Consider the following 16,641-nt stretch of genomic DNA (forward strand, 5'->3'; position numbering starts at 1 on the left):
TGTTGGATCGAGCATAACGGTGTGTACCTTAAGGTAAAGAAAGTCGTAATGTCGGGCGCCTTCTGCTTGCCTGTCGGGCGGCCGCTAGCCGGTTAAGTCCTAGGAATGTCATGGCACCTGCGTGTGTGGAGGTTCAATATAGGTCAATAGGTATTACCTAGCTCCCACCATATACTTACCTATATCTTACCTATAACGTTATGTAAAAGTACTATAATAAATTATCCTCAGCTTTCTCAAGATTCCCCACCAAAAACGGAGGTACTCAAACGGTAGCTTCGTCGAGCCACAGACGACCGTTACCCGCCCGGCAGCGGCAGCGTGACCTCCTGCACCGACCAGGCGCGGTGGAACCACGACCGGTAAGAGGAATTAACTATGCTTTGGCTCAGCTGCGGCCAGCGCCGGGCGATATCCAACCCTAAGCTCTCTGCAACTCGCAGTACTTGCTCCATATCCCCGGGCGTCCTCCTGACTCGGCGCTTATACGCACCCGACACCTTGTCCAGAAACTCGCAGACAACCTGACTGGACCGATCATGCTTACCGAGCCATACATGGACTTGAGACGCCTTGGTATATATCTCCCCCATGATACCAATCTGTTGGCTTCTCTCCACCGTGACGGCTTCGTCCTCGCCTCGGTTGATGCAGATGGCATCGACCCACAGCCGCTGGTGTCTGCACGCGCGGTCATCACGCACATTCCTCAGGGCGGCCACACAGTTCTTGGTCACTGTGATGGTCGCGCCGTCGCAAATAATCCGCTCCGTTCCGTGGTGAGTTCCAGGCGTAGGATTGGGCTGTGAAGGAGAGGTCGGCATGGAGGTCCATCTCCTCTATGCGGCAGCTGATTGGTGTCTTTAAGCAGTCGCTGCCCGGTATTTCCAGGCTGACGACCCGTATGGATCGCGGGCTGGACAGGGGCCGGTACGTGTACTGGGGCAGGCTGGAAGCAGCGGCACTCTGTCGGCTGGACGATTCAGAAGCGGGTTGATCCAGAAGTTGATGCGCTCGTAGGTGCGCCTGAGCAAGGCATGGAGAAGCCAGAGCGGGCAGAGGGGTGGGCGCCGTACTTTAATAATGTAGCCGATAAGCTAGCCGAAAAGCGCAGTTCCCCGCATGAGCAGCGTTGACCGGTCTCTGGCGTCTTCCTCGCTGGAGCCGATGCCTTGCCAAGAACCCTGGTGCATGTGCTCGAAGTACATCTCGAGGAAGACGCTCATGAACAATGCCATGCACCGAAACTCGATTGACGTGTCGCGCCATATGTCCGGGAGACCCGTTGCACCGACACGACGAAGTAGAGCGGCACGACCAGCATGCAGGTCCAGACGGTGATAACTACTGCGAACTCGGAGATTATAAGCATCAGTGGCTCGCCATGATGACAATCGTCTTTCTGGCTTGGAACACATGTAAATCCGACGTCCACGAGCGTTGCCGACGAGGGAGAAACGGCGAGCCTTGCTTGCTTTGAGTTATCTGCATGATCAAGCGGTAAAGCTGCAACGCAGTCTGGCCAGGCTGATTTTGGACGTTGACCTGCACGATAGCAAAACAGTGGAGGTGTCCAGTACTGTCCATCAACAGTTGCGGCGCCCACGACGGCCAGCGATACGCTGGGAACAGGGGTAACGAGTTACATGACTGGTCAGGCCAAGACAGCCAGGGCAGCTGTATGCGAGGTACGGAGGTACGGACAAACGATCTCAACACATGTTGATCTGGAGATTGTGCTTTGTCGCCGTCTGCGCCAGGATCGCTGTGCGTTTATAATAGGAAGCCGAGATCGCCTTGTCGATAGATCGTAATTCGCCTTGTTGCCCCCAAGCACTTTGTTGGACCACTCAACCGTTGAATCAGAGACCTATAATGTGGATTACCAAAGATGGGTGTCTCTACACGTGTAGTGCAAACAGAGTGTGGACTGACGCTGGTTCGAGCAGGGAACATCATCACCAGCAATATGGGGCTGAACCGGTGCCAAAAATGTGGAGCTGCTGCGGGCACATCACACACCACAATGGAACAAGAGCTGACGGATGCCAAGCCGGGCGCTAACGTTACCACAGTAGAGCCTGGTGAATGGCTGCGGAGGCCGATGAGACCCGACCGCCGAGGTGACCTGGTGCTGCGGGGGCACTTCCAGCTCTTCTTCTGAGCTTTCCTTCCTTGTTCTCGTTAGGTGCATACTACTCGTACAGGAAGTTCCAACAACGGTCGACAAGTTCCTCACACATATCTCTGGAAATACCATCTTAAATTCGCGGCCACAATGAACATCGCCGTCTTCTCCGCCAAGCCCTACGACCAGGAATACCTCTCCCGCGCCAACGCCGCCCTCTCCTTCTCCTCGTCCTCTTCACAACCCCACAAGCTCACCTTCCACGAATTCTCACTCTCCGCCGAGACCGTCCAGCTCGCCCGTGGTGCCGATGCTGTCTGCGTCTTCGTCAACGACATTCTCCCCTCCGCCGTCCTGCACGCCCTGCACGACGTGGGCGTCCGCGCCGTGCTCCTCCGCTGCGCGGGGTACAACAACGTGGACCTGGACGCGGCCGAGAAGCTAGGACTGTTCGTCGCCAACGTGCCGTCGTACTCGCCCGAGGCCGTCGCCGAGTTCGCCGTCGCGCTGATCCAGACGCTCAACCGCAAGACGCACCGCGCCTACAACCGCGTGCGCGAAGGAAACTTCAGCCTCAATGGCCTGATGGGCCGAACGCTGTGCGGCAAGACGGTCGGCGTCGTCGGCACGGGCAAGATTGGCGTCGCGCTGGCGAGGATCCTCCGCGGGTTTGGCTGTCGCTTGCTGGCGTTTGACCCCTTCCCCACCGACGCGTTCCGCGACCTGGGCGAGTACGTCGAGCTGGACCGGTTGCTGGCCGAGAGCGACTTTGTCAGCCTGCACTGTCCCCTGACCGCGTCGACCAAGCACATCATCAATGGCAAGACGCTCGGCATGATGAAGAAGGGCGCGATGCTGATCAACACGTCGCGCGGTGCGCTGGTTGATACGAAGAGTGTGATCGATGCGCTCAAGAGCCAGCATCTTGGCGGGCTGGCGCTGGACGTCTACGAGAAAGAGGGCTCGCTCTTCTACCAAGACCATAGCGCCGAGATCATCCAGGACGACGACTTCATGCGGCTGATGACGTTTCCCAATGTGTTGGTGTGCGGGCATCAAGCCTTCTTTACTGAGGAGGCCGTCACAGAGATCGCCGAGTGTACGATGCGGAACCTGGAAGACTTTGCCAACCGAGTCCCATGCAAGAACTCGCTGGTGAAACAGGGGCATGTCTTAGCCAGGCGGGAATCTCTACCCGTTCGGATTTGATGCGCTTGATTGCTGAAACAGCTAGGCGGACATTCTGGTAGGTTGTCGGAACTCATATATGCTTGTTGGCGATGTGGTTTGGCTCTCATATTCCCGGGCATATGTATCCTGCAACCGGGCTCGGTCCTTCTTGATGATGTCACGGAATCACTCTCCACTTAATCCTGACGGCGTCTAGTTTCAGTCCCTCTCCGCCCTGATAAATTGGTCAGCTATGTAAAGACATTCTATGAGATGAAGCACCTACAGGGCAAAAGAACAGGACAAAAGAAGTGCCAACGTCCCTGATGGAGGGTTTAGTGGGAAAGCCAACCTGGAAGTCTCAACGTTGTAGATAAGGCAATTGACGATAAACAACAACCATCCTGACTCAAACTAACCAACAATGCACACCCCATACGGTAGCCATGAACAAGGGCATATTCCTCAGCACCTACACCCTTACATCATAAGGTGATAAAGGGATCTGGCAATTACCTCGTCCGAACCAGACACCCCTCCCCGTCGAACAAGAGAAACCCCATCCCCAACCTCTAGCCTCCCAGCGATCTTCCGCGCCTGCCTTCTCATAGCCTCAAACTCGGCCGCCTCGGCGGGCGGCGCATAAGGGTTGTTGCTGGCATAGGCATTGGCATAGTACTGCTCTGGCGGCGCGGCGGCCGACGCCTGCGCGGTTCTCGTCGACAAAGAGCGGGGCGGCGCCGGTGAGTACGCTTGTCCCTGTCCTGACGGGTGGCTGCTGCCGTCGTCGGCTCGCACCTTGCCAGGTCGTAGGAGCGGAGGTGGAGGATGGGCCGCTTGCTGTTGGGGTCGTGACGACGTCGTGTAAAAGTCCTCGAGCGGGTGGTCTGGGCTGGGTGGGTTCAGGCTGTTGTCTGTCCTTGACGGAGTGTAGGCTGTTGAGCTGGGGACGTGGGTTGGCTGGTGGGTATATCTCTGGTGAGGGGCTGCTTCGGAGGCTCGAGCGGCATGCTGAGCTGCCTGGACATCTCCGGTGGAGGGTCGCCTTGTTCGCCGGGAAGGTCGACTGGTTATTGAGTTTGGGCGACATCTCGGACCATGGGACTTTTCGTTGGGGTGGAATTCGTCGTCGGAGTTGTCCTCTGCCGCATCCTCGCCGTCTTCAGCGTACACTGGAGGAGTGAGCCGAGTGTCAGAGAAACGGAAGGCAAGACTCGCGCAAATCTCCTCGGCCTCCTCGATGGCTTTCCTTTGGACTCTGAATGTCTGCCTCCTGTCCCTTGTCTCCCTGTCCTCGGCTGCAATGCCCTCGATGGTCTCTGTGCTCAGACCGAGCACCTTGGCCGAGTAGAAGATGCTGTACATGCCTTGGAGGAGGTAACCCTTGATTACGTGAGTGATGACGTTCCTGAAGAACGTCTTGGCCGCCAGGTCATAGTAAATAATCATCTTCTCGAGCACCTCCTCCGCTTTGGAGAAGGCGCACCGTTCTGGGAGACCTTGACGTGCCAGCCCCGCAGATGCTCCTCATCTCGGGATCGTAGGGCTGAACTCCGAGACTCATATCCTGCGACAGACGATCCAGCTCACTTTGCGCCTCTGTCGTAATCGCCCTTATGTGCGGTCCTGTGCGGTCCTAAACTCGACGGCGGAGGAGCTCGCGCATCCGTTTCGGCTAGGCATAGTTGATTAACCCGCTCAGGAACTCGTTGCACGCACCGAGGTTGTTCCTGTGCTCCTGGGCTAGCATGGGCCAGTACTCGGAGTAGATCTGGAAGAGCATGTAGACGGCCCTTGGCTTCGAATTCATGAGAAACTCGGAACCACGCATCTGGCGCAGCAGCATCTCGAGCTCCTGCCTGACGAAATCTCGCTTGACGCTGTCGCCGGGAGCTTCTCCGGGAGCGTGCTGGTTGGATGCGGAGAAGTTGAACTTGCGCCCATGAGCGCGTATTCTCATGGCGGAGCGGCCATTCTCCTCGGTGGCCCGGGCGCGCAAGTTCTGGGCCGGAGTTCCTCTCGGGTCGGCGGCCACACGGAAGAAGTTCTTCCCGGGTGGATCCTTGTAGAAACTGTAGACAGAAGGTATCACCAATTCCTTGGAGGCCAACAAGAGTTCGACAAGCTCGATGCGCACTCCTCCGGGAGTCCTTGGCGTCACCGAGAGACTTGAGCTCGGTTTCGCAGTCGTCGAGGGCCTTTAGGACCTGTTTGCGAAGTACGTAAACGTGCTTTCCGATGTGCTGCTGCAACGGCACGCTGAGCTTCTGCATCAGGGCGCTCGCACCGCAGATGGAGGGTGGGAGCAAGTTCCATTTCTCCTGGCTGAAGAAAGTGGTCTCGGCCTGCAGTCTTTCTTCGGCGCTGCGCCAAGGCTGACCGGGCTCCCGCGGACCGGGTTCAACAAGACGTACCAGCCGAGCTTGAAGTCGTTCGGTTTGTCCTTTTCCTTGACTAGGTTAAAGAACATATCTTCAAGGCCAATGGACTCGGTGAGGTCTGGCTTTGTCAAGACGCCAATGGTCCTGGTTCCGTCTGGATCGAAGTGACGAGCCTTGGCGAGGATGTGGGCTTGTACAGAGTTAGAGTTGCCACCGACCACGGCGAGGATAATGGTCCGAGGTCTCTTCATGTAGCGGTCTGAGGGGTACTCGATTGTCTTAATGTCCTCGAGGGACTGGTCATGGTTTGCGTTCCAGACCAAGCCCGGCAGGTCAACTAGTGTTAGGAGCGGCATATCAGGCCTCGTTTCTCGACCACGGGAATGTCGCGAGGAGCGAACTGACCGGAATAGTTCTTGGGACCGATGAGATCGACGGCGCTTCGCATCAGCTGCTCGAATGGGACGCCGGAGCTAACGGTGCCACCGAACTGCCTCAACCTCTCCTGGTCGGCAAAGCCCCTGTTCTTATCCGGAATCACGGAGACGGTATGGTCGAGTGAGGTGCCCTCCGCAGGCGGATCTCAACTGCGAACCTCGTACAGGCGCGAGCATCTCGTGGAAAGGGGGTGCCGGAGATGGCCTCGGGGACGGAGCTCTTTCCGGCACTCTAGTCGCTAAGCACGACGATTTGCGGCAGCTTGACATTGTGGAGCTGGGCAAACTGGAGCTTGTCAATCAGGTCGAGGAGGGCTCGCTGACACCGGCAAGCTCGGGGGCATCCAGGGCGAGCTCAAGGCGGGTGACCATGCTGAGAGGCATTGGTGAATAGATGATACCGTGCAAGAACTATGAGGCAATGCCACTGGCCTTGACGAGAACAAGAGGTATGTAATGAGAGGTGCCTCGAAGTGCAAGGCTTCAGGGGCGGCTGGCCTTATCGAGGAAACAGTTCATGTTGAACCGAAGTGGGTTGCCGCATGCCCGAAGCAATGGGTACATTTTTGCCATTGTACAACGGCAGATAAAACTGGGCGGAAAAAATGAAGCAACAGCCTTGCTTGTTCCGATATCTGTGTACTGTGTCTGCCTGCGTGAAGATACCTGTAGTGGATGGGTTGTGGCAATCGTCGGTCTTGATGAAATCACATGCAACTGGTGTCCAATGTCTCTGCATCGCTCAGCCGACTGCCGGGTTAACACTAAGTTTGCTGGATGCTGACCCTGTCATTCAAGTTTCAGCTGCTGAGAAGCAGAGGAAGTGAAGACCCGACTGAAGATATCGGTCTTGGCTTCAGAAGCCAGGGGTGTGCCACGCCATATGTGGCAGTTCCCCTCAATTGATAGTGGCAGTGCACTCAAATTTCATGCCAAGAGTTGCCTGCCGGTGCCGGGTCATACGTCACTCTGCACGCAGTGTGCTCCGCAGTGTCGTAAACGGTTGGACACACGAAGGTTCAGTCGAGGTGCATGACCTTGCTGAGCTTGAGATCGAGCTCACATTGAGCTTCTCAATGTTAACAGCAACACCCACTGTCCACTCCAAGGCATCCCGCGCTTCCAGGTGAAGTGCGTCGCAAGTGGCCGCCATGAACATATTCGACAACTCCGACCACTCCAACAAAAACTGCACCGCAGATGACTACATCGGCGGCAAGTCCGCGACCGACACTCAGGTCCAGCTGCTCATCTCCGTTACGCTTGGCCTGTCTGCATTTTTAGCTTTCTGTGTAGGATATTCTCGAGGTTCTTTCTTTCTTTGCAGTCGCTGACAACGCTCGCCCTAGACTCTACGACCGCGATGGAAGTTCCTCTACCTTGCGCGAAAGCGACACTCCGATCCGCTCGTCGGCCTGCCTTTACTACCCGACACCTTCTTCGGATGGATACCTGTCCTCTACAAGATTACCGAACAACAGGTCCTTGCCTCGGCCGGGCTCGACGCTTACGTCTTCCTGGCGTTTTTCAAGATGTCGATGCGCCTGTTTGGTGTCATGTTCTTCTTCGCCGCTGTGGTCCTCGAGCCCATCAACCGTCACTTTGGCCGATCGCCTGATACCGGCAAACCCGGCTCGTTTCTTTTTCACCAGTATGCAACGTACCGAGATGGGATGCCGGGCATGCTTGGCGATTCGGACGCCCCGGACCACGATGACGATAACAGCTTCAACCGCAACATGGGCTATCTCTGGTCGTACCTCATCTTCACCTATTTCTTCACAGGTCTGACGCTGTACTTTATGGAGAAGGAGACGTCCAAGGTGATCCGCGTGCGCCAGGACTACCTAGGCACCCAGTCTACCATTACCGACCGCACTTTCCGACTGTCCGGTATCCCGGGAGAACTTCGAACAGAGGAGGCGATCAAGGACTTGGTGCAGAAGCTCGAAATCGGCAAGGTCGAAAGCGTCACCCTGTGCCGGAACTGGGCGAAACTCGACCGCTTGATGGAAGAGAGACAGACAGTGTTAGCCAAGCTCGAGGAGGCTTGGAGTGTTTACCTTTCTCACAAGCCGCTTGAGGCAACCGGGAACCGGACAAGCGGCGGCAACGAAAGTGGGCTCGGGACAGACTCGAGCGAGGTCCTAGATGGCGTGGTTGAGGAAGCCGGAGAAAGCGATCGCCTTCTTAGGGGCCCCCAAGCCCGTCTCATGGACAGGGAGCGTCCGCAGACCCGGTTCTGGTACGGCTTCCTCCGTCTCCAGAGCCGCAAGGCCGACGCCATCGACTACTTCACCGAGAAGCTCCGCCAGCTCGATGACAAAATCTTCGCCGCCCGCAAGGAGACGTACGAGCCCGCCGATCTCGCTTTCGTGACCATGGACTCGATTGCCGCCTGTCAGATGGCGATCCAAGCCCTTATCGATCCCCACCCGGGCGGCTTACTGACAAAGCCCGCGCCTGCGCCATCCGATATCGTTTGGAAGAACACATACGCTCCGCGCCTCAACCGTCGCATACGATCTTGGGCCGTCACGGTTTTTGTTACCATCCTCTCGGTGGTTTGGTTGGTCCCAGTCGCCTTCCTGGCCTCCGTCCTGAGCATCTGCACCATTAACAAGTTCTTCCCACACTTCGGCGCGTGGCTTGGAGAACACGAGATTGCCAGAGCGCTCGTCCAGACCGGCCTCCCCACCTCGGTCGTCTCCCTTCTTAACATTGCAGTTCCCTATCTCTACGACTACCTCTCGTACCATCAGGGCATGCTCTCGCAAGGCGACATTGCTCTCTCGGTCATCAGCAAAAACTTCTTCTTCACCTTCTTCAACATCTTCCTCATCTTCACCGTCTTCGGCGCCGCCACCTCCATCTTTGACGCTCTCCGTGAATCCCTCAAGGACACCACCTACGTCGCCTACACACTCGCCCGCAAGATCGAGGAACTGTCCGTTTTCTACACAAACTTCATCATGCTGCAAGGCCTGGGACTGTTTCCCTTCCGCCTGCTCGAGTTCGGCAGCGTCGCGCAGTACCCCATCTACCGCATGGGCGCCAAGACGCCGCGCGACTTTTCCCAGCTGGTCCAGCCGCCCATGTTCTATTACGGCTTCTACCTGCCCACGGCCCTCCTAGTCTTTATCCTCTGTCTCGTCTACAGCGCCCTGCGCGGCGGCTTTCTGGTCCTCGGTCTCGGCCTCGCCTACTTCTCGCTCGGCTACTTCACCTACAAGTACCAGCTGCTGTACGCTATGGACCAGCCGCAGCACGCCACCGGCGGCGCCTGGCGAATGATATGCTACCGCATCATGCTCGGCCTGGTTGTCTTCCAGTTGACCATGTCGGGCTATCTGGCCCTGCGCAAGGCCTTCACCGTGGCCCTGCTGGTTGTACCCCTGCTTGTGGCCACGCTGTGGTACGGCTGGGACTTTAGGAAGCGCGTCGAGCCGCTGACGCGCTTCATCTCGCTGCGGAGTATAAAGCGGCCCAGCCAAGGGGGTGATATCGCGATTTTGGACGAGGATTTTGATGGGCATGGGGCCGAGCAGAGGGAGACACTCAGGAGGGGGAGTACAGTGGACGAGGACCGGGAGAAGGGGTTACGATTTGTGAATCCGAGCTTGGTTTGTCCGTGAGTATTCCCTACTTCTTGATGTTTCCCCGGGAAAAGTGCCGTGCAACATGCTGACTTGGGTTAGACTCGAACAGCCTTGGATATACCGGGACCCACCGCCACCGCTAGTCGACCGTGACGACGATGGTGTCTCTCCGCCATGGGTCGACAGACAGAATAGCGAGCCCGGCTATGAGACGCCGGCCCGCGGGCCTGGCAGTAGTACGAACTCGTCCAGCTCCGTAAGTCTTGGAGATACCCACATCTGGAGGGAATAATCTGGCTTTCATGTCACTGCTGGTTACTTCGGTCCATTCATCACATAGGCGTAGGGCGAGATGGACTGTGACGGAGTGCTTTTTATGGATGGATCTCTGCAGCCTTGTTGCAGGTAGAGTGTTTGCGTTTGTTCCAACGGAGTTGGGGTTATACCAGGGTGCACGCTCGCCAGTAAATACTGAAGTTGACTGAGGAACAACCTGGAACACCATTCAAATGTTATGGGACGCCAAGTCATGACAAGTAGGGCATATTCGAAGATTCGTGCCAAGTCCCAGCCACTTGCTATCTACCCGCATCCATATATGGTGTATGAAAGTTCACCTCGGCTGCCAAAACCATTACATTAACCATGTCTGTTAGTCACATGTCGCTACTGCACCACCTAAACAATTGAAATCTGGCTTAGTACGACGGAAATGACAAATTTACTTAATCGAGCAACCATTGAACGTCCTCTTGAGCAGATGTAGTCCACTTCCGTCTCCGTTCTACCACACAACCATTTCAACCCTGAGAAGTCCTCTCCGTCTCGTCCTAATAGAATATCCCTGAGCAAATCAGATGCAAATTGCCGCCCTTCTCTCGCAGCCAGATCATCAGTGAAATGCAACTCCGAACAACCTCCGTCTTAAGCAAAGCAAAACCACAAACAAGTAAACACAAATGTCCATCTTCAACTCAATCATCAATCATCATACACCTCTTCGTCCTCTTCAACAGATTGCAAGCTGTCCTGGGTGTCAAACCGGCTCCCAGTCAGGCTGCTGGGCGTCGGTGCCTCGCGGGGTTCTGAGCCCTCCGTCTGGCCCTGACGGGCATACCACTCTTTCAGAGGCTGGAATTTCTCAAGAGGCTGGAATTGCTCAAGAGGCTGGACAAGCTCCGAGTACGCCTCTGGGCCAGGTCGCTCAGAGGTTGCGGTCAGTGCGTCGTCGGCTTCGTCAATGTCCGCCATGTCCTCATCGTAGACCGAGCTGCTCGACGTAATGGAGATGGCCCGGTGAAGTGAGCGTTTAGAGGGGACGGGTCTTGGGGGTAAGCTCATGCGTGCGGGCCGAGGGGCGTCCTCCATGATTGAATCTGTGTCAGTGCCGGAGATTGCTGGATTAGCTCTGGCGATCGGTGTGCATGCGTCCCTCCGGAGCTCCTCAATCAGGAATCCGCGGTTGATGGGGGTGGGCTGAGACGCGAGGCTTGCTGTATCATCCCCAGCTTTGCTCTTTTTGTAAGGATATGTGCGGTCTTCCTCGTCGACGACGGAGTGTTTCTTGTCCTGAGTGTAGGCCATGTTGACATGCATGACCCTCCTCTCTCCTTCGTCGCACTTCTTCTTCCACTCTTTGAGCTCTTCTTCGCTTGGCTTCTCAAGCAGTGGGAGGTTGGCTGGACGTTTAGCATTGTTGTCGGTTTGGTCCTCCACAAGCTGGGTATCATCATCGGCAGCGATGTTCATTCTGATGGTGAACTCCGTCTGCAGTTTCTTCACGTATGAGCCAAGCGCCGAATCGTCCATGGTCGAGCTGACGGCTTGTTTCAGAAGATCCGGCAGGGCAAGTATTAGTTTACTCTGTTTTATGGCTCGAGTGGCTGGACCGGGTGCTTTGGTCGAATTTCCATCGCGAAAAAACTTACAGACTCGCTCGGCGTTGTTGACAACCCGTTCTGGGAGGAAGCGGCGGGAGAGATCCAGGCCGTAGTCTTCGTTCTTAACCGGTCCAGGGGCAATGGTGTGTGGTAAAGAGATTTGCGCAACATCGCCGTCCTTGGTGCTGTCGCTGGACAAATGAATGTTCAGGACACTGTCTCGTTTAGTAAAATTCAAGACGCGTGCTAAGCAGCGAACTAGTTAGCAAATTGCCAGGAGACCTCGAAACCAGGTAAGGGTCCATGTTACCAAGCTCAGTAAAGTGTGTCGCGAAGAATACGCGGCATCCAGTTTTGATCAGCTCGTCGGTCATGGAGAGAGCAATGGCAAGGCCTTCCTTTGGCGAAGTTCCCCGGCCGAGTTCGTCGACGATGACCATGCTGTCTTTGGTAACCTGCCTGTTTGGGGTCAGCACGGTAATGGCGATGGGAGATGGAACCTTTTTATCCGAATCAGGTAGTTACCTTAGGATCATGTTCATCTCTGACATCTCGACGGCGAATGTCCCCAGATTGCTCTCCGGCTTGTCTTCGGTCGATAGTCGAGTAAACAGACGATCGCAGATGGGGATTGCTGCATAAGATGCGGGGACGAAGCTGCCCACCTGTGCCATGATCTGAATCAAGGCAATGGTTCTGATGAATGTGCTCTTGCCGCTCATGTTTCCACCGGTGACGACTTGGAAGCGGCCACCATTATCTCCCGAGTAGACGTCATTTGGAACGAAGTTCGGCTTTCTGGCTTCCACGATTGGGTGTCTGGCGCCTTTGAAGACCAAATTGTCCGAGATGATGGGTCGGACATAGTTCTGGGTGGTGGCCAGATGTGCAAAGGAGCACACCATGTCAAGCACGGCGATGGCTTCGTTGACCGCGAGGAGGGGCTCCGCATGCTCCAGCAGGGACTTTTTCAGGTCGGCAACGAAGGTGTCACTCTGAGCCGTGACAATGTCGGCATGGCGCTGGATCTGGCTGCTCCTTTGAATGAGTTCCAAAGTCTGGCAGTCGTAATGATGTTTCCGGCGGATGCCATTGACAATTTGAACACCGCCGAGGAGTTGTGGCCTCAAAGTTCGAGCGCCCCCGCTTCTCCCGTCCTCCGTAGGTACCTGGTCCTTTGCCAATTCTCGTTCGACGTCGGACCATTGAAACCGCAGCCAGTAATGGTTATCGTTTGCCAGCCGAAGCTCGGGTACGGTACCCAAATGCTCTGCCCATTGTCAGCAGAAGCGAGGATCGGTCGCGCCGAAAGTCTACCAACCCTGGAATGCTTTGGTGAGCTCTTGTACGTACTGGTGCAGTTCGTTTGTACGATTCCGGTACAGCTGGCGAGCTCCTTCCAAAACCCCGTTCGGCTCGGCCTGCGAATGGATGCCGTGAGTAAAGTGGCAAGGTCACCTGGCTTTGACACGGTGCAAACTGACCTTGATCGCCCACAGCCGGTTGTTCCGGATATCAATCGGGGCCTTGCTGTAGATGGCGTCCGACTCAATGCCCTCGTCGATGACACCAACCATAGGAGCTGTGTTCTCCCGTCCGCACTTCTCCAGGACCCATTTGCACAACTCGCTTGTGCAACTGCCTGCTTCAAGAGTCTCTTGAATTGCCTGGACACCTCTGAGGTACGCTTTGAGCATCAAAATATGACTCAAGTCCTTCTCAGCTCCCTGGAGCTCCCCGTGGCTGGGCATAGCGAGCTGGTGGCGTCCTTGGATCAGGGCGACTCCGTCGTGCAGGGGAAGCCGGTATTCTTCGGTGTTCAGGGAGACCTGTGTTCCAAGAGTTAGCGAAGCAAACTGGACAGAACCTGCAGTTGTTTGCGCTTACCCATGGGATAGACCGCTCAACGTCGATATGAAGTAGCTGCTTGAGGTTCGCGCGAACCTCGGTGAATAGGTCCTCGTTGCTTGAGAATTCCTCAACGGCTTCGTGCCGCGCCGTGATCTCCTGGCTGTTCGTGCTCGGCTGTAGAAGTGCTGAGCGGATCATGCGACGTCCCTGAGGAGTAAGAGTGTTGTTCAGCAAACCGAAAAGTGTCGACGATGTGCCTTTGGTGTTGCGGATGTTCTGAAACAGCTCCAAGGAAGTGATGGTGGAGCGGTCAAGTCCCATGGTATCGGCGGCCTGCTTATATTTGATACGAAGTGAGTTCTCTCGGAAGATCACTTCCGTCTCCTCTTCAATATAGGCCATCAGCTGGACAGATTGTTAGACTCATGGTGCAGTGTTGATGCCATCGGACTCGGTGGACATGGTAACGTACCGCTGAGAAAGCACAGGAAACGTAGAAATTGTGCTCCAGGTTCTCCCGGATGACCTTGATGTCTTGCCTCCATGCAAAGCGGTCGACCATTCTCCAGCCTTCAGACTCGTTCCAATGCTCTCTGTCCAGCGGCACTATCTCAGCGTTTGGAAAATTCTGTTCCAAGCCCACGGCCAGGGCTGACTTGGTTGGTTGATTGACGACCTTTTTCAACAAGAGAAAGGTCTGTGGCTGGATTGGCATCCGCCACACGGTTTCAGTGAGCCGCCGGTATCTGTCGTCGTTGACAACTTTGACGAGGTCGACTTGTCCAAGCGTAATGTTGATGGCTGCCACGCCAATCATATCGGATGAACGGCTCTCTGAAATAGCGCAGACAACCCGATCTTGTTCCTCGTTCAGCTCCGAGGGGATCGTCAAGTCCGGCCGTCCGTTGTCAGATGGACGACGGGAAGTCCGACTGACGTGGTCGATATCCATCATGTCCTCGAAATCTGAGTCGGAGTCAGAACTTGAATCCAAGCCAAAACCAGGACTGTCACTCTCTGGTCTGTCCATGTGTGGTTCTGAGAGCCATGCGGTAGGTCGCTTGGGATGCCGCGAAGTCACCGGATGTCCGTGTTCTAAAGGACTAAGAATCGAGGAGTCTCGCGGTCTGGTATCAAAAGGCGTTTCGGGCCGGGAAGAACGGGTGACCGGTATTCCCAAGCCTGAGGAGAACATGGGGTCGCGCCACCACGCCCCGTTGTTCTCAGCGTACGGGAGGCGATTGGTGTTATTGGACTTGCCGACACTCTCCCGCATGCTCGTCTGTCCCATCCGTTGTCCATACGGAGAGGTAGTAGGGGTCATCGTCTGAGTCACTGGCCCGCTGATAACTGACTGGCCATAAGCATACTCGGTCTCAATCTCGGGAGAGTTGTGCGCTTCATGAGGAGTTAGCTGGCCACAAAACCTTGAAGGAGTGCTGACTCCCGAGGAAATGATCTCTGGGCCATGGGAGGCTGGGTCAAGAGCGGTCGAGTGGTTGGCGCCATGGGAAAGATACCTCGACATTGGATGTTCATGATACTGTTGAGGTGGATGATGTGGGCGGTCGCCCAATCCAAAGGCAACAAAAGGGTCGGATAAGGAGGCAGACCTGCTCCCAGTGCCTGCTGCTCGTGGAAAACAAGGGAGACTTTGGGACTCGCTTGGATCAGGCACCGCTCTTTGCTTCTGGAAATATGGGGCCCGCATCGTCGAGGTATCTTGGGTTGCACGCCTCAGAGAGCTCGGGGTGCTGGCGCCAGAGCCGTGTTCCCTCTCGTTGAACGATCCAGGGTTCTGGACGCTCAGGTGTGTGGCTCTGGTTCCTGCATCTTGGCTCTTATTGAAGGATGTCTCCATGACGAACGGTAACTCACCATCGTGTCTGCATGGTCGCTGAAGCAGCCAGTTGCCGCGATTTGGCGAAGATCTGTCAAACGGGTCATATTGCTTCATGGGTGTGAAGTATTGATTGTCGCTGGGAGACGAGGAACGGGCTAAGTCGAACTGGTACAAGCTTTGCTGACGATAGGGTTCATGAGCCTCAGAGGCGCTGGCATCGGGTTCAGTGTACTCGGGGTAGGCTCTTCCTCGTTCCCTAACCTCACACTCATCCTGGGAATAGTCCATGTCGCGGTAGGCATGACCGTGAGGAGAAACCGCCAAGCTGTTTGAAATCCGAGTACGCCCTTCAGATATGGCCCTCCTGGCCGGCGGCACTAGGGGTGTCGAGCTTGACCGGAATCTCTCTTCGACCGTTGAAGTCGTATGATCGCCCGTTGGGTGCTCTGACAGATAAGATCGGTACGCTTCACAAGATGTGTCGGCGGTGGTATTCCGCATCGCGCCGGTGATGGCCATTTTTCTCAGCCAGTCTGAGGCGTGACGGGCAAACCTCTGGGCGATGTTGGGACGGGGCGCTGATTCTGGTGCTGGGTCGCCATCTGAGGCCGAAACAGACGGTGTCGAATATTCTGAAGAAGATGGGTCTTGAAATCGATTTCCCATGTCTCTATCTTCGTCTCCTGCGTCCAAGGCTTCTGTCTACCCTGCCTGGTGTGCGGGCGTCGAACGGGATGGGGTATGGATGGGTGCGGAATCAATGATTGATCAAATCGACAAATCTGCAGGTTTGACGGGCCGGAAACACAACTTGGGGTTGTAACCTTGTGGGTGCGTGATGCACAAGTGGTTTCAAAGCACTGCTACAGAACGGGTCGTGGTAATTCAATCGAGACTGTTTTGCTCCTTCCCTGCGAGCTACTCACTGCCCAGGACTACAGTCCCGGTCTCGGCACCGCCTCCTTCCATTTATGTCCGTGATGAGCAGGGACCCAAAGTCCAGTCATGCTTTATTGGCTGTCTTTTCACAGTACCTACAGGTATTGAACCCTTTCGTCATGTTTGAGCTGGCCTGACTGTGTTTGTTCCCTTCACCCGTTGTGAACGGGTCTTGCTCCTCGAAGCTAAAATATTAACAAGTGTTCTGCTATTGTATCCTGCTTCTGCCAAGGAGATGCGAACCCAGGATCTGCTTCGAATGGCCCATTGCCAGATTCTTTGTCAACATCATCCTGTGCCAGCCAAATAGGCGTAATGCTCAGTTGCTGAAAGGGGGATTGGGTCACACCTGGCTATCTGCTTCGAGGCTTGATTGGGGTGGCGGAACTCTTCTAAAAACGCGATGTATCCAG

General features: G+C 55.7%; 5 protein-coding genes across 5 annotated transcripts; 2 read left to right on the forward strand and 3 right to left on the reverse strand.

Moving 5' to 3' along the window:
• Positions 1-198: 198 nt before the first annotated feature.
• On the reverse strand, positions 199-961 carry N657DRAFT_53161 (uncharacterized protein). Its single transcript, XM_062787726.1, has one exon. The coding sequence runs from the start codon at positions 822-824 to the stop codon at positions 300-302; it is 525 nt and encodes a 174-aa protein (XP_062652859.1). The 5' UTR covers positions 825-961; the 3' UTR covers positions 199-299.
• Positions 962-2,139: 1,178 nt separating this feature from the next.
• Positions 2,140-3,513, forward strand: N657DRAFT_639646 (uncharacterized protein). The gene has a single exon (XM_062791807.1). It carries the CDS (start codon positions 2,279-2,281, stop codon positions 3,335-3,337), a length of 1,059 nt encoding a protein of 352 aa, XP_062652860.1. The 5' UTR covers positions 2,140-2,278; the 3' UTR covers positions 3,338-3,513.
• A 265-nt stretch (positions 3,514-3,778) lies between these two features.
• Positions 3,779-6,500, reverse strand: N657DRAFT_676767 (uncharacterized protein; the record flags this gene model as incomplete). Its single annotated transcript, XM_062795923.1, has 6 exons — positions 3,779-4,797; positions 5,018-5,370; positions 5,468-5,623; positions 5,713-6,016; positions 6,085-6,247; positions 6,441-6,500. The coding sequence occupies 6 exons, from the start codon at positions 6,498-6,500 to the stop codon at positions 3,779-3,781; spliced, it is 2,055 nt and encodes a 684-aa protein (XP_062652861.1).
• Positions 6,501-7,101: 601 nt separating this feature from the next.
• N657DRAFT_586721 (DUF221-domain-containing protein) lies at positions 7,102-10,450 on the forward strand. Its single transcript, XM_062789806.1, has 3 exons — positions 7,102-7,408; positions 7,466-9,747; positions 9,815-10,450. Exons 1-3 carry the CDS (start codon positions 7,268-7,270, stop codon positions 10,005-10,007), a joined length of 2,616 nt encoding a protein of 871 aa, XP_062652862.1. The 5' UTR covers positions 7,102-7,267; the 3' UTR covers positions 10,008-10,450.
• On the reverse strand, positions 10,385-16,006 carry N657DRAFT_686488 (uncharacterized protein). Its single transcript, XM_062796833.1, has 9 exons — positions 15,325-16,006; positions 13,919-14,412; positions 13,483-13,851; positions 13,080-13,424; positions 12,917-13,016; positions 12,121-12,865; positions 11,906-12,054; positions 11,644-11,841; positions 10,385-11,538 (listed from the first exon to the last, which is right to left on the reverse strand). Exons 1-9 carry the CDS (start codon positions 15,953-15,955, stop codon positions 10,697-10,699), a joined length of 3,873 nt encoding a protein of 1,290 aa, XP_062652863.1. The 5' UTR covers positions 15,956-16,006; the 3' UTR covers positions 10,385-10,696.
• Between the last annotated feature and the right edge of the window lie 635 nt (positions 16,007-16,641).

This window comes from Parathielavia appendiculata, assembly GCF_033297405.1.
Source record: "Parathielavia appendiculata strain CBS 731.68 unplaced genomic scaffold N657scaffold_1, whole genome shotgun sequence".
NCBI lineage: Eukaryota > Fungi > Ascomycota > Sordariomycetes > Sordariales > Chaetomiaceae > Parathielavia > Parathielavia appendiculata.